Raw genomic sequence first — 13172 nt, 5'->3', positions numbered from 1 at the left:
GACGATGTTGAAACAAAAACAATTTAATCACCTTAAATGTTTCATCTTCGTTTCTCATCAAAAGAATTTATACATAACAGAGATGATTTTTTTTTTTTTTTATGAAAACTCGATATTTATTGAATTCAAATGCACTACACCAAATCCTGACTGAGGAGATTCTAAATGAGATCAGAAGAACCCTCTAACTATATAAATTTATTGTCAATAAAAACGACAAACATAGCTAATGGTATTCTGAAAAAAAAAAAAAAATAACACTATCACATCTTATAACAAATCACCATCTCATATTAGTAAATTAATCAAATGACGATATGTGATAAACTTTAAATACAAATACGTTGACGTTCGTGTTGCAGATAAGATTTTTCCGGAGTTGAAAAGTTTTTTTAACCCTAGGGCCAAAAATTCAGAGATTCACCGGTCAGCTTTGACTTCGAGAGAAACAGCAGGCCCCACAAATTTCCACCAATACAAAAAAGAGGAAAAGCTCAACAGCCCCCAGTGGGGCACCACAACCCTATAAACCCACGATTCCACACAAACAGTAGAATGCACCTCCTCATCTGGCCTTAACTTACCTTTCAAGTCCTTTCTCTTTCTCCGCGCGAGAAAGGCATCTGGGCACTCAGAAGTCCATAAGCATAACGCCAAAAAACGCCCTCCTTCCCCTTCCCCTTGCCCTTCCCCCTCTCTCCTTCTGCTTTACTCTCTCTGTCTAAAAGGTGTGGTGTTCGGAGTTGCGCTGAGAAAATTATTGGGTTTCCAGAGTAATATATAGAAACAGATATATATATATATATATATATAGAGAGAGAGAGAGAGAGAGAGAGAGAGAGAGATATGGGTTCATGTGTTTCGGTTCATAAGGACGCAGATTCCGTCATGAAGCTCCGTCTTTCAATCGGGTCCAAAACTGATAATAAGCTCGTCATCCCACCATTCCCAGCCGAGGATGATAAACTCACCGCCAATATTGACCGTCAGATCGCCGATCTTCCTCTTAAATCTCAATGGTCGTCCTCTCTCTCTGCCGCCGCCGCCGCCACCACCACCACCACCTTCCGGGACTACGGTAAGAAAAAGACCAACCTTGTTACAAAAAGAATTAGTTTTTGGTCTTCTCTGGTCAAACCAATCAAATGTTGCCTTTTGGTTTTTTGGATATTTTCACACAAACTTAGGTAAATTCTTTTGAAAGAATAAAGCATGTGCTTATGCTTGGTTTTTGATCTTTTGGATTATAAGATATATGAAAGGTTTATGCTTTGAGTGCGAAGTGATTTCCGCATACTCTTTTACCGTATATGTACGCGAATCAAATAACAGAAATATGCAAAGATGCGTGCAGAACGAGAAAAAAGATTATTCGAAAATCATTTTCCTTTTTGCTTATCATTTTCTGGTTAATTATTTTTTATTTAATATTTTTTGGGTTTAGTCATAGCTTAATTAGATTTCTCCTCCTTTATTTGTAGAAGCTTTAGAAATTGCTTTCACGTTTATGACACTATCTATCTACTTGCCTTTTTAAGTATGATTCTATTGCTTTCAAGACAGTGAAGACAATAGCCCTTATTTCTTGTAGGTAGTTGTGGATTTAATTGGTGATGTGATATTTTTTTTTAAATAATTTCTAAAAATGTTCACAAAACTGAGTTGTTCTTCAAGTGTTTTGGTCGGATCCCTCCCTCTTAATCTACTAAATTCGAAGGTTTGAGCTGTTGAAATTTGATTCCACGGTTACAAACAGGTTCCATTTTAAAAGTTATAATAACTTTAACCGTTTGATCAAATTTCGACAGTCTGGATCCTCGGACTTGGTGGATTAGGAGGAGAGGATCCTTTCCTTGGCCTAAAACTGGGTTGATCTTTGTGGGAAGTGAAACCTTTGAATCCGTCGCGTATTTTACAAATTCGACTAGAAATACGCCTAAACATTTCGATCATGCCCCTGTTTTTTGCAGGAAAAAAAAAGAAAAAAACAAAGCTTGAATTTTAATTTTGTGTGTCACCTGAAAAATGTGAACTTTTAGTACCCTAAGTTTGCCCAGATTACACAAGGAATCGGTGAAAGTCAATGTTCTCTGACGGAGCTTTCAGTAGGTGTGCGGTTGTTGCTGCAAGTAGGATTAGGTTGTTTTTAATATGACATATAACTTACTGAGATTGTGGTCCCTCTGCCTTCCCTTCATTTGAAAGTGATGAATATCGATGAGATAATTGACTAGAGCCAGTTTTGGCTTAAAGCATAGTCTCTAAGGGATGGATGGGCCACGTTTGGGAATGTGTAGTGTTTAGAGGCCAACTAGCGTTTGGTAAAGTGGTAGGCGAAATGATTTCCGCACACTTCTCTTTTCTTACTCCAAGTCTCCAGGCTCATGTTTATTTGCGTCCCTTGTCCCAAACGTGTAGTGTTTAGAGACCAACTAGCGTTTGATATAGTGGTAAGCGAAATGACTTCTGCACACTTCTCTTTTCTTACTCCAAGTCTCCACACACATGTTTATTTGCGTCCCTTATTCTTTTTTCATTTGTTTAATCTAAAAGGGGTACATAAACAATGTTGTGTCCAGATGTAAAGGGGTATGCGGAAATCACTTTCTTAATGGTAGTGTACTCTACTTGGTTGGAGTATATTTCTAGTCTGACTCTCACGGAAGTGAGAAAGATGTATATTCGTGATGAGTTTGATACCTAGATGTGGCTAGTGCATTGAGATGGTGTAACTTTTCATCTTTCGTATCTCATTGTGTCATCCACGGTTCCGAAACGACTCATGTTGTTACTAAAAGTGGTGTACCTAATTGCTTCTGTTCCAACGTAGTTATATCTAATTAACTTGTGTTTGATTTTCTATTTGTTTGCTGGTGTTAGTCAGATGGATGTTTTAGGCAAGCATTTGGAAGCTTTCTATTAAATTGCTACAGCAATTACCCTAATTCTGTTCAGCCTAATTTACTTGGGACTGTTTCATGGATAGAATTTTGAAGCTCCTTTTGTTCTTGAGCAGGTAGTAAAGAGGATTCCTTTTTTGATACCCGGCCGTGGTTGGACTCGGACTGTGAAGATGATTTTTACAGTGTGAATGGCGGTAAGAATCTAGTCGAATTCTTCGAGCCATTTTGTCTTGCAACATTGTGATTTTCTTTACGTTTCTTCCCTTCGGTGAGCTAGATGTAAAAGTTCATGAGAAAATGGATTGTTGGTTTAGCTGTGCCACAATAAACATAAAATGCAGGATTGTTGTTCGCTTTCGTGTTGAACTTTTTGTGACTTTGATGGCCTCCGGTGCAGATTTTACTCCATCTCGCGGCAACACTCCCGTCCATCACAACTTACCCGCTGGTTCCTCTCCAATCAACAAAACTCCTTTCGAGAACAGAACTCCTGTTTCCATTCCTGTTCCATCTCCAACACCAACAGAAAAGAAGAAGAAATTACTTGAACTTTTTCAGGAGAGCTTCAAAGATGATGAATATGCGAACAATGAAGTAAAGCCGCCAACTGCACTTAGCCTCCCTCCAAAGTCTGTCAATGGAACTAATTCCGTGTGTAGTAGTGAGAGGACAACAAATGGAGACGTTCAAACTGAGATTGAGACGGGGAAACCATTTAGGGCCTCGCCATGCTGCCTTCCAAGCTTAGTTTCTTGCCGCAGCTCGAGTCACAGGAAGAAGATGAGTCCTACCATTCCTGTAGGTGATAAAGCTTGACCATTTTTCCTGATATCGTAATACAGTGTAAATTTGAGAAGTTAAAAACTCGCTCGAGTTGCAAAACTTCGACCTCAATGTCTTGTAAAGTGCTAGAGATCCTAGCTGCTGCTGCTGTTGATGTTGAAATTAAGAATTTTGGGGATGGAGAGGCAGCAGCACTGAAATCTATGGGAATCCATCAACGCAACTGAAATCTTAGCAGGGAGCTTGTTACTGCATATTTAATAAAAGAGAGAAAAATTCATGTTCATATTTGCCCGTTCATTCTATTTTGATTTATTCAATCTACAAGTCAAAAAATAATTATGGTTTTCGGAAATCGCTTTCCAGAAGAAAATAAGCAAGAGAAGCGGACATGAGGACTGTATTTCCGATAGTTCATTTTCGGGCCTTGGGGCTTAACATGAAAATCAAGGGAGATGATCGAGAATCCATTTTGGACAACATTTTTGGTTGGTGTGTTTTCTCTCTGTCCGTTACAGCCGGGCACGAAATTTTGTGCCTATATTTGTTTTGCTTCCATTTGACTCTCATATGAACAAGAAAAAATTGTATAGAGCGGTTTTGTTACATGCAACCCTTTCGCTCGTAGATGTCTGGTGAGGAAGATCGAGAAAATGATTACATGAATCCGTGATTTTGATAGAAGTTTTTTTTAGATGCAATGAACGAAAAAAAACTTTCGCAAAACAAAACGATTATATTTTATGTAAAGCATTTTTCTCTTATAAATATCACGAGATGATTGAGATTGAGAGCAAGATTACATGAACCCACAAATTTTTCTCTTAGTGGAGGAGATGGGAAGGAGTGCTTTTTCAAGCCATTGTGAAAAAGTTATAAACTGATTCCTTGGTAGGAGTCCTCAAGATATTTTTTTTTTTTTTTGCCACTCTGACAAATAGAAAGTGGAATCAGAAGAAAGTGGCTCAATTTCTGGCTTTGATTCTTATTCACCAATCTTGTCAATGTGAAGGGAAGAACTGTGCGCCAAAAAAAGCCAAAACTCCACAACGGAAGGCATGAGGTGGAGCAATAATTCAAATCTTTTTTCAGATGATAAGTTTGTATGGTTGTTGGAGTTTTGTTGAGGCAATGAAGCATGGGCTCATTGGGGGTCGACATGACACATCACACAAGTATGTTGTTATTATGACTTGAATGTTACGATGTGTTGCGGTGCTATGTAAATTACTCTCTTTAATTAAGGGGAAGATTCGAGTAAGGCTGACTCATGCAACGACTCACTTATAAAAATGTTAAATCTATGAGGCGGCGACTCATATCCAAATTTGTATTAATTTCTTGATGTGAGATTTTTATTCTTTAGCAACTACTATATCCTCGACAATAGAAGTGAGTTCACATGAGATATAATTGGGAGTTGAACAAGATAATATTTGATCACCATTATTGTGATGCAATATCAGACAATTATCATGGATTTGCAACAAAAAAAAATTCTTTCAAGAGAAGTCCATGCTAATAAGATATAGTGTAGAGAATGTACAGCCAACAATGCTTGATAAATGGGTCGTGTTTGTCATTCTTGTGTTGTCTGATAAACGGGTTGTGTTTGTCATTTTCGTGTCATACTCGATTATTTTAACGGGTTATGTCATGTCAAATCCGTTATCTTAATGGGTTCTTAACATGTGATCCAATAACGACTCAATTTGTTAATGGTTCGTTGTGTTTCACATCTGATTAATGGGTTATTCAATAAATTGGCATGCGTAATGTCTAGATCTGACAAACGGTATCTTTTTGGGCTCTTAAAGGTAACTCGATAACGACTTAGCTTGTTAACGGGTTGACTCGAAACATGTTATATTCATGTTATTTCGTGTCGAATTAACAAATCGCGCAACAAATTGCCTGACCGAGCCTTATCCTACGGGTGTGCTGAAAAACATATAAAATGTTACACAACCTAGACAGCCACTAACAGATTGGTGCTTCTGCGAATCATCCATTTCTATGACTTATTATATCCTAATTAAGCTAAGCTGTTCATCTCCAATGTGAAATGTACTTGTTCTTGGATACTGCAGTTGATTCTAAAGTTGCCTAAGCCACATGCATCACATGAATTCCACGACGAGAACTTTGTTTTCAGTTGCAGAACGCCAACTCAAACGTACAAATATAGCCAATACTTTGTACTTATCATGTTTCTTGACGCACGATTTGATTGAACCTCCTTGAGATTACAGACAAATTAATCTTCCGAACTTGCATGCAGTGTCGATTTCGTCTCGGGAAAATTTTAGGAGGATAGCCTAATTCCATAAGTTGTATGGCAACTCTCACAATCAAATGAGACCATTCACATTAGACTCCATCTAGCTTTAAATTTGTCCTATACTTTTGAAAGATATGATGTAATTATTAGGCTTCACTTGATCACAATCAAAAGACCGAGAAAAATATATATAGTTATTAGACTTCGCTAACATGATCAACCGATCTATCGTGAAATTATGAGTGCAACTTTATTCAATGTTACGTTCTTCCATCTATTTGCGTTAGAGAAAATCTTCATTAGATCAACCTAACTATATCATTTGTATGTCAATTCTACTTGGCCCTACATTATCTCCGCACTTTAAGGAAATTTGTGAGAACTGCCATACAAATGTCACTTAATATTTGCAGTTTTGCATGGGTCCAATTAGGTACTCACATAATCGTGTAGTGGAGCCCACATTATTGTGTTTCCCAAAGATAAAATCCTCCATCCTAATCTCCAGTTCAGAGCTCTCTGTCCTTGAAATAGCAACTGCAGTTCTTTCTTGATCTCTTCTATTAAATCTTACCAATCAACAAATCAACATTACTGAAATTTAATCAAACGGTTAAAAACAGAGATCATTTTAAAAGTTATAATAACTTTAAGAGAAATTTTAATTAAACCCTTTACACCCAACTTACTGTTTAAACCCATATTATTTTGAATTAAACTATCAATATCTCTTTTAACCCAAATTTACTACCTAAATTACCCTCACAAACTCAACTTAATATATAAATTTGTCTTTACACCCATTTGGAATATAAAAACACAAAATCAGTGTTCTCCAACTTATTTAAGATTTGTCTCTCTAATGACATTTGCTTAGCTGTGATATAATTTCTTTTATAAAATGTTGTAGAATACAATTATATCTGCTACCAAAAGATTCAAATTTGTTCCTAGGTTCATTATCTAATAGAATTTATCTCTTATGAAACTATTCCACTCTTTATTTGTTTCTTCTACTAGTATCCTCTTGCATGCTTTGTATCACATGAACAAATTCCTTGCTGCAGTCATCAACTTCATGCAGAGCGTTCTGCTGCAGACGTTGAGGCATTTACCAAGGAGAAAAAAATAGTCTCTTCTATGCAAGCATCATGGAAAAGGCGCTGATTTTGTTCCTAAGTTCTTAAAAAAAAAAAAAAATTGAATAAATCGATTCATATCTTAGTTGGAAAATTTAAAACTTCAAAATCACCATCTATGAGTAAAAAAGAGTTTTTCTCTATGAAAGCATTTTAAGGTTTTAGATAGAATGAACGTGAGATAAATATTGTGTGATGGTAGGGTTTAATTATGAGGTGGGTTTATTGATAAATTTTGATTTGATTGTTAATTTCATCTTGTACTTGATGATAATTATGCAATAGGATATAAAAGACAATTCGCATTTGAAGTTTAAGTTGGGTGTAAAAAAATGTTATATGGGTTCAAATAAAATTTCCCTAACTTTAGCCGTTTGACCAAATTTCAAAAGTCTAGACTTATTGATTAATAGGATTTAATGAAAGGGATCCAGATCCCTCTCCCAATATTCCAGCTAAAATTCTTTATTTGCTTGCAGGGGTGGCCAATCTCATATCCTATGTATTTTACACGATCAGTTTCTTGATGGTAAGAAAAGGAAAGTCCAGAAGTGACCTACAATGCCACATCATTGAAAAGAACGTAAACATAACCCGATAAATTAAGTGTAATAACAAAATCAATTAAAATTTTAAAAAAAAAAAATTCAACTAATTATATTATGATACTTAATGTACCGATCATATGCTTTCGACACACTAAAAATTTTCTCAGCTTCAAGCCAACATCATATCTCACTAGTAGTCAGCTAAGCTGGAAATTAGGAAAAAAGAAAAAGGTACAACTCGTTTTCCCACTCTGTTCTGCCTCCCTTTTTCTTGAGCTATATAATCCCTGAAAGCAGGCAACTTTTCTTCAACATTTTTTAGGCGAAAGGAAAGCGGTTTTATAGAATTAGACTAACTCAGTTTGTTATGGCAGCAGTCTGGGCGAGCTTCTGCTTCCTACTATCGCTTGCAGCACTTTCACCTCATCGAGCGCACGGCTCCACTTGGGATTCACTATTCGGCCGCAAACACGGTGCTGCGGCCGCCCCGACGGTTGGTATATGCGCGTCGTCGGTGGTTGTGTACGGCTACCCATGCCAGGAGTTTGACGTAAGACTTGAACTAATTAATTAAGCCAATATTGCAGATAATATATAGTTTAGTGGCTTAACTTTAGTTAATAGCGGCTGCATTTTTGTTCAGGTGACAACTCAAGATGGTTATATATTGAGTGTGCAAAGGATTCCGGAAGGTCGCGGGAAAGGCAGTGGTGGCGGCAGCGGCGGCGGGATTAAGAAGCCACCGGTCTTAATTCAGCATGGTGTCCTTGTGGTAAGTTTTCTCCTGACATCCTCGTTAATACGCATGATTTTGTCCGGTTTACGGGAATTCTTATGTACGATTAAGGTACGATCTCTCATTAGGATCTTTCTCATCTCGCAATTAGGACGCAAAATTTTGCTCCTGTATACGTTTAACTATGCTCTGCGTCTTTGATGAAGAATCATTATGGCATATATTGATTAAAGTTTGCCTTTTCGTTCCACCACCACAATTTCAAATTATGAGAAATGCACCGAAAGTTGCTTTAGATCGATCGTTACGGGCAAAAGTCAAAAAGGGCAATTAAGGGACAACGTAAGAATGATTAACGCGTCATGTTATATTGTTATGTACGTAGATGTGAGTTAAGTCAGATAATTAGAAATTTTTGTTGGTAATTTTCACATATTTTTGATAATTTTTTTTTGTCAAATATTATAAATAAATAAGAGAAGTGTTATTGGCATTTAAAAATTTTCATTTTACATTCCTCATAAGTGTATTTTTTTTTTCTAAATATAAAAAATTTAAAATGTAAAATGAAAAATTTAGAATGCAGATAACCATTTTCATAGATAAAGTCGTTTAAAATATGAAACTTCCACGTAAGTTACAAGAGGACATGCCACGTAAACAAGATTCAAATGTTTGGAGGTAACTCATCGTCAAATTACAAAAAATCAAATTTAAAGTTTCAAGAAGTGGCTCTGAATCTGATTGGATTCTTATGAGGAGGCAAAAAGGACCATCAGAACAGAAGCTGTCCAAAAAATCATGCACCGCCTCACGCATAAATCCAATGGTGCATAATTCAAGATTCCTGCATTTGTTTCTCTTCATATCAATGTTTTAAAAGACTCGCATCAGGGTGCGCTTAGTCGCCCTGTGAGGTTGGGTTTGAGGGTTGATACCTTTATTTTGAGGGAGTGGGCAGAAGGCGCCGCCTAGGCGCGCCTCAGGGGATTTTAATTTTTTAATTTTTTTAATTTTTTAATTTTTTATAATACTCTCAAACCCAAATTTTGGGTAGGGTTTTAACTACCTCATACCTCTTTATTGCACTATCATCTCTCTGCCTTGTTTTTCGATTTTTATTTTTTATATAAAGGATGTGTGCGCCGTCTATGTGCATTGTTATATGTGTGCTCATTGTGCTTTTCATCATCTATTTTATATATATATATATATATATATATAAAATATATGTATATATATGTGTGTATATGTATTTATAATATATGTGTGTGCTCAGGATGATTATTGATTAATAATCTTCTTCTTTTTTAATATAATATATGTGTATGCTCAGTGTATATATTAAAAAATTTAGGTCTTGTGAGGCTTCGCCTCACGCCTAGACTGGGCTATCCCTTGGACGCCTTGCTCACGCCTCACGCTTTTAATACACTGCTGAATATTGACTCTATTGAAGTTGAGGTGTAACGTATGCAGATATAAGTTAGACCTGTTTTAACTAATAAGTGTACTACTTGTTGTTATGTATTCAGATATTTTGCGATAAACGTTAATACTTGTGCTAAGTAGGTGAGGAAATGCAAGTTGGGGACACTTATCAATTCGACATGATTAGGAGTCGTCTATTTGAAGTTTTAGGACATCCGAGTTTAAATCTCTCAACCTGAAAGCTAGGGAGTCTTTGTCAAATATATCTTTATTGGTGGGTTTCTATATTGTGTATGTGAATGCAGGATGGAGTCACCTGGCTCTTGAATTCTCCGGACAGAAATCTGCCGTTGATTCTGGCGGACGACGGATTTGATGTGTGGATTGCTAACACCAGAGGGACCAGGTTCAGCAGGCGACATACTTCCATGGATCCCCGCGATCCGGTCCGATCTTATATGCACTTTATTTTTTTTAATTCAGGATTAAATATCTGTTTCTTTTTTCTTTTTCTTTTTTTTTCTTCTGGATTTTAATAGCAATTAGCTTAATGAGTTGTGATTTGTGACAATGGCAGAAATTTTGGAATTGGTCTTGGGATGAACTGGCGGCTTTTGATCTACCAGCAGTGTTTGATTTCGTGTATGGCAAGGCAGGACAGAAGATCAATTATGTTGGCCATTCCATGGTGAGAATCAATATATTTGTTCCGTAAATGCACCTTTGAGAAATATAAAAACTTTTATGGATATTGCTGGCTTATTTGGAAGTGCTTTTAAAGTGACTAAAAGTGTTTTTTAGAGAAAGTGATTTTGGATTCAAAAATTACTTGAAGTGTTTTTTTTTTCAGGATTCACGTGCATTTTTACTAAAGATTGGTTCCAAAAACATTTGCACCAAAAGTGTTTTCAACCATTTTAAAAACACTTCCAAACAAGCAAAATCGTATTTTAAGTTAACCACTCATTGTGAGATGTGTAGGTTAAAACTTATGATAATGCGTGGTTGATTGAGATGTTTGTCATGATGACATCCCGATAGGTTTGAATTGATTTTCGCACACATTTTCTACCAGTGCACACTCCAGCAGCCCTGCTTATTTTTTAACATTGAATTGAATAGTTTAATACGAAATCAGTAAAGCGAATGCGCAAAAATTATTTCCCTTTCTGTAAATTTACGCATCTTTGTAGTTTCAAATCAAGACATTTCAACTTTTTTGAGAAGAAAAACATGTGTTGATTTGTTTGGCAGGGAACTTTATTTGTATTGGCATCGTTATCAGAAGGGAAACTGGTGGACCAGATGAAATCAGCAGCCTTGCTAAGCCCCATTGCTTATTTGAGCCACATGAACACTGCACTTGGTGTGGCTGCTGCCAAAGCCTTTGTTGGTGAGGTATTTCAGTTGTCAATAATTGTGTCAATGATTCCCAATATTAATTTGTAATACAATGTTTATGTCTTAATACATGTCACTAATTACTTAAATGCTTGATTTCCTCAACAGATCACTACGCTTTTCGGACTTGCGGAGTTCAACCCGAAAGGGTAAGAATGACAAATTAACCACCTGTTTGTGTGTTGCATTACGGAAGTATTTATGATACTACGTAAAGTGTATGATCGCTGTTCATTTATATTATACTGGTTAACTGATTATATTACGTGACGGTGTTTGGGTACTATCGACTTGGTATAATCTGAAGTTTGTCCTAATTGCAGGGACCCAGCGGCTGAATTTCTGAAAGCTCTATGTGCTTATCCAGGAGTTTACTGCTATGACTTACTACAAGCAGTTACTGGTATAATTAGTCAGTTCTTATTATCTCTAATTATTATGGTGCATCTATCATAATTATAACACAATATTGCTAATCACCTTCCTAAATTGATCTGATTTAAGGCAAAAACTGCTGTCTCAATTCTTCCACCATTGATCTCTTCTTGGAGAATGAGCCTCAGTCAACATCCACCAAGAACATGGTGCACTTGGCTCAAAGTAAGTTCTTTCACCAATCTTAAAAGAGAGGTTCTCGAGTGTCACAAGTTGAGTACGGCTACGTATTAATTAGTCACGTGATGAAACATATAGATACGTAATTCTATACAATTGACAATAAGACAATTTAAGTAGTTATCCATTGTGACATAAATTAACTTGCAGCCGTACGAGATGGGAAGTTGGCAAAATATAACTACGGCAGACCAGACTTAAACTTGATGCATTATGGCGGATTTAACCCTCCAGTTTACAACCTCTCCAACATTCCCCATGACCTTCCTCTGTTCCTCAGCTACGGCGGCCAAGACGCGCTCTCCGATCTTCGCGACGTGGCGCGCTTACTGGATAGTCTAAAACTTCACGATGTGGGGAAGCTCACTGTTCAGTACATAGAGAATTATGCACATGCAGATTTCATCATGGGGTTGAATGCTAAGGACATTGTGTATAATCAAGTGACTGCATTTTTCAAGCAGCAACACTGATTTTACTAAGACTGAGGCCCGAAGGTTAACTAATGGACATGGGTCATGAGCTCAAGTAAAATGTACCCAGAAATTGTGAATAATTTTAATGCATATTTAGTAGAATTTCATCAACAACCGTTAATATTAGTAGGAAACACTTCTAGAATCAAACTAAAGAGCAAATCATTGCCAATCGATTGTTAATGCCAAAGGCAACAATAATTACAATAATAGTTATGTGCAATAACAGTTGAGTTCATGAGTTTTGGTTCGTCTTAATGGTGCCGCATGTGATTTTGATTATTTGCCCGATTTTGCTTCTTGAGAGGCTAAAATTGTTTTACGATAGAAGCCTTTGGTGTCATAGAAACGTTTTATAGAGAAATCACATCATGTGCTCTTCTTGAAGCACTTACAAATGCTTTCTCAAGAAACAATTGAGTTTCTAATAAAAATTTCGATATATTTCTAACAAAGTGCTTTTAACAAAAGTGCTTTTAACAAAAGTACTTTTAATAAAAGTGCTTTCTTCATTTTGTAGCTGTCATTTTTTGACATTTGCGTGTAAAACATTGAGTTCTCACGATCAGCCTTCTAGTGAATATGATCACCAACATATCTTTGTTTAAACTCCAAGCTTCCTTCCTTTGCGGACAAACCAAATTCTCTGAATTCTTAACCTAATCTCATTTCACAAACTCAGCCTGTTTTCTCTGCAGAATTACACAAAAGCCTTGTCTAGGTTGCAGACTTGCAGTATACTACCTCATGCTTCTTGGGGCAGTTTGGTAAATTGGTCTGCCCTTGATCAAATGTTCATCTTGTGAAACTCATCAAACATTACCAAATAAATATTTTTACAGCATATATATATAGTTGT

General features: G+C 36.5%; 2 protein-coding genes across 2 annotated transcripts; both read left to right on the top strand.

The window, feature by feature from the left end:
- The first annotated feature begins 740 nt into the window (after positions 1–740).
- Positions 741–3972, top strand: LOC137739362 (uncharacterized protein At3g27210-like). The gene is made up of 3 exons (XM_068478925.1): positions 741–1078; positions 3017–3097; positions 3301–3972. Exons 1-3 carry the CDS (start codon positions 847–849, stop codon positions 3717–3719), a joined length of 732 nt encoding a protein of 243 aa, XP_068335026.1. The 5' UTR covers positions 741–846; the 3' UTR covers positions 3720–3972.
- Positions 3973–7986: 4014 nt separating this feature from the next.
- LOC137740967 (triacylglycerol lipase 2-like) lies at positions 7987–12523 on the top strand. Its single transcript, XM_068480769.1, has 9 exons — positions 7987–8204; positions 8298–8426; positions 10127–10267; positions 10399–10509; positions 11076–11219; positions 11331–11371; positions 11546–11625; positions 11727–11822; positions 11988–12523. Exons 1-9 carry the CDS (start codon positions 8022–8024, stop codon positions 12308–12310), a joined length of 1248 nt encoding a protein of 415 aa, XP_068336870.1. The 5' UTR covers positions 7987–8021; the 3' UTR covers positions 12311–12523.
- The last annotated feature ends 649 nt before the right edge of the window (positions 12524–13172 follow it).

The sequence above is a fragment of the Pyrus communis genome, chromosome 7, assembly GCF_963583255.1.
Source record: "Pyrus communis chromosome 7, drPyrComm1.1, whole genome shotgun sequence".
In the NCBI taxonomy this organism is placed as follows: Eukaryota; Viridiplantae; Streptophyta; class Magnoliopsida; order Rosales; family Rosaceae; genus Pyrus; species Pyrus communis.
The sequence above is the reverse complement of the archived record's forward strand: the minus strand, read 5'-3'. Positions and strand labels throughout refer to the sequence as shown.

What these genes read in the sequence shown, in the direction of transcription:
- LOC137739362 (XM_068478925.1), top strand. Translation starts at nt 847, where the DNA reads ATGGGTTCATGTGTTTCGGTTCATAAGGACGCAGATTCCGTCATGAAG. An exon ending in CACCACCTTCCGGGACTACG is followed by an intron (nt 1,079 to 3,016) that starts GTAAGAAAAAGA and finishes GTTCTTGAGCAG; the next exon opens with GTAGTAAAGAGGATTCCTTT. An exon ending in TTTTTACAGTGTGAATGGCG is followed by an intron (nt 3,098 to 3,300) that starts GTAAGAATCTAG and finishes CCTCCGGTGCAG; the next exon opens with ATTTTACTCCATCTCGCGGC.
- LOC137740967 (XM_068480769.1), top strand. Translation starts at nt 8,022, where the DNA reads ATGGCAGCAGTCTGGGCGAGCTTCTGCTTCCTACTATCGCTTGCAGCA. An exon ending in ACCCATGCCAGGAGTTTGAC is followed by an intron (nt 8,205 to 8,297) that starts GTAAGACTTGAA and finishes ATTTTTGTTCAG; the next exon opens with GTGACAACTCAAGATGGTTA. An exon ending in CCATGGATCCCCGCGATCCG is followed by an intron (nt 10,268 to 10,398) that starts GTCCGATCTTAT and finishes TGACAATGGCAG; the next exon opens with AAATTTTGGAATTGGTCTTG.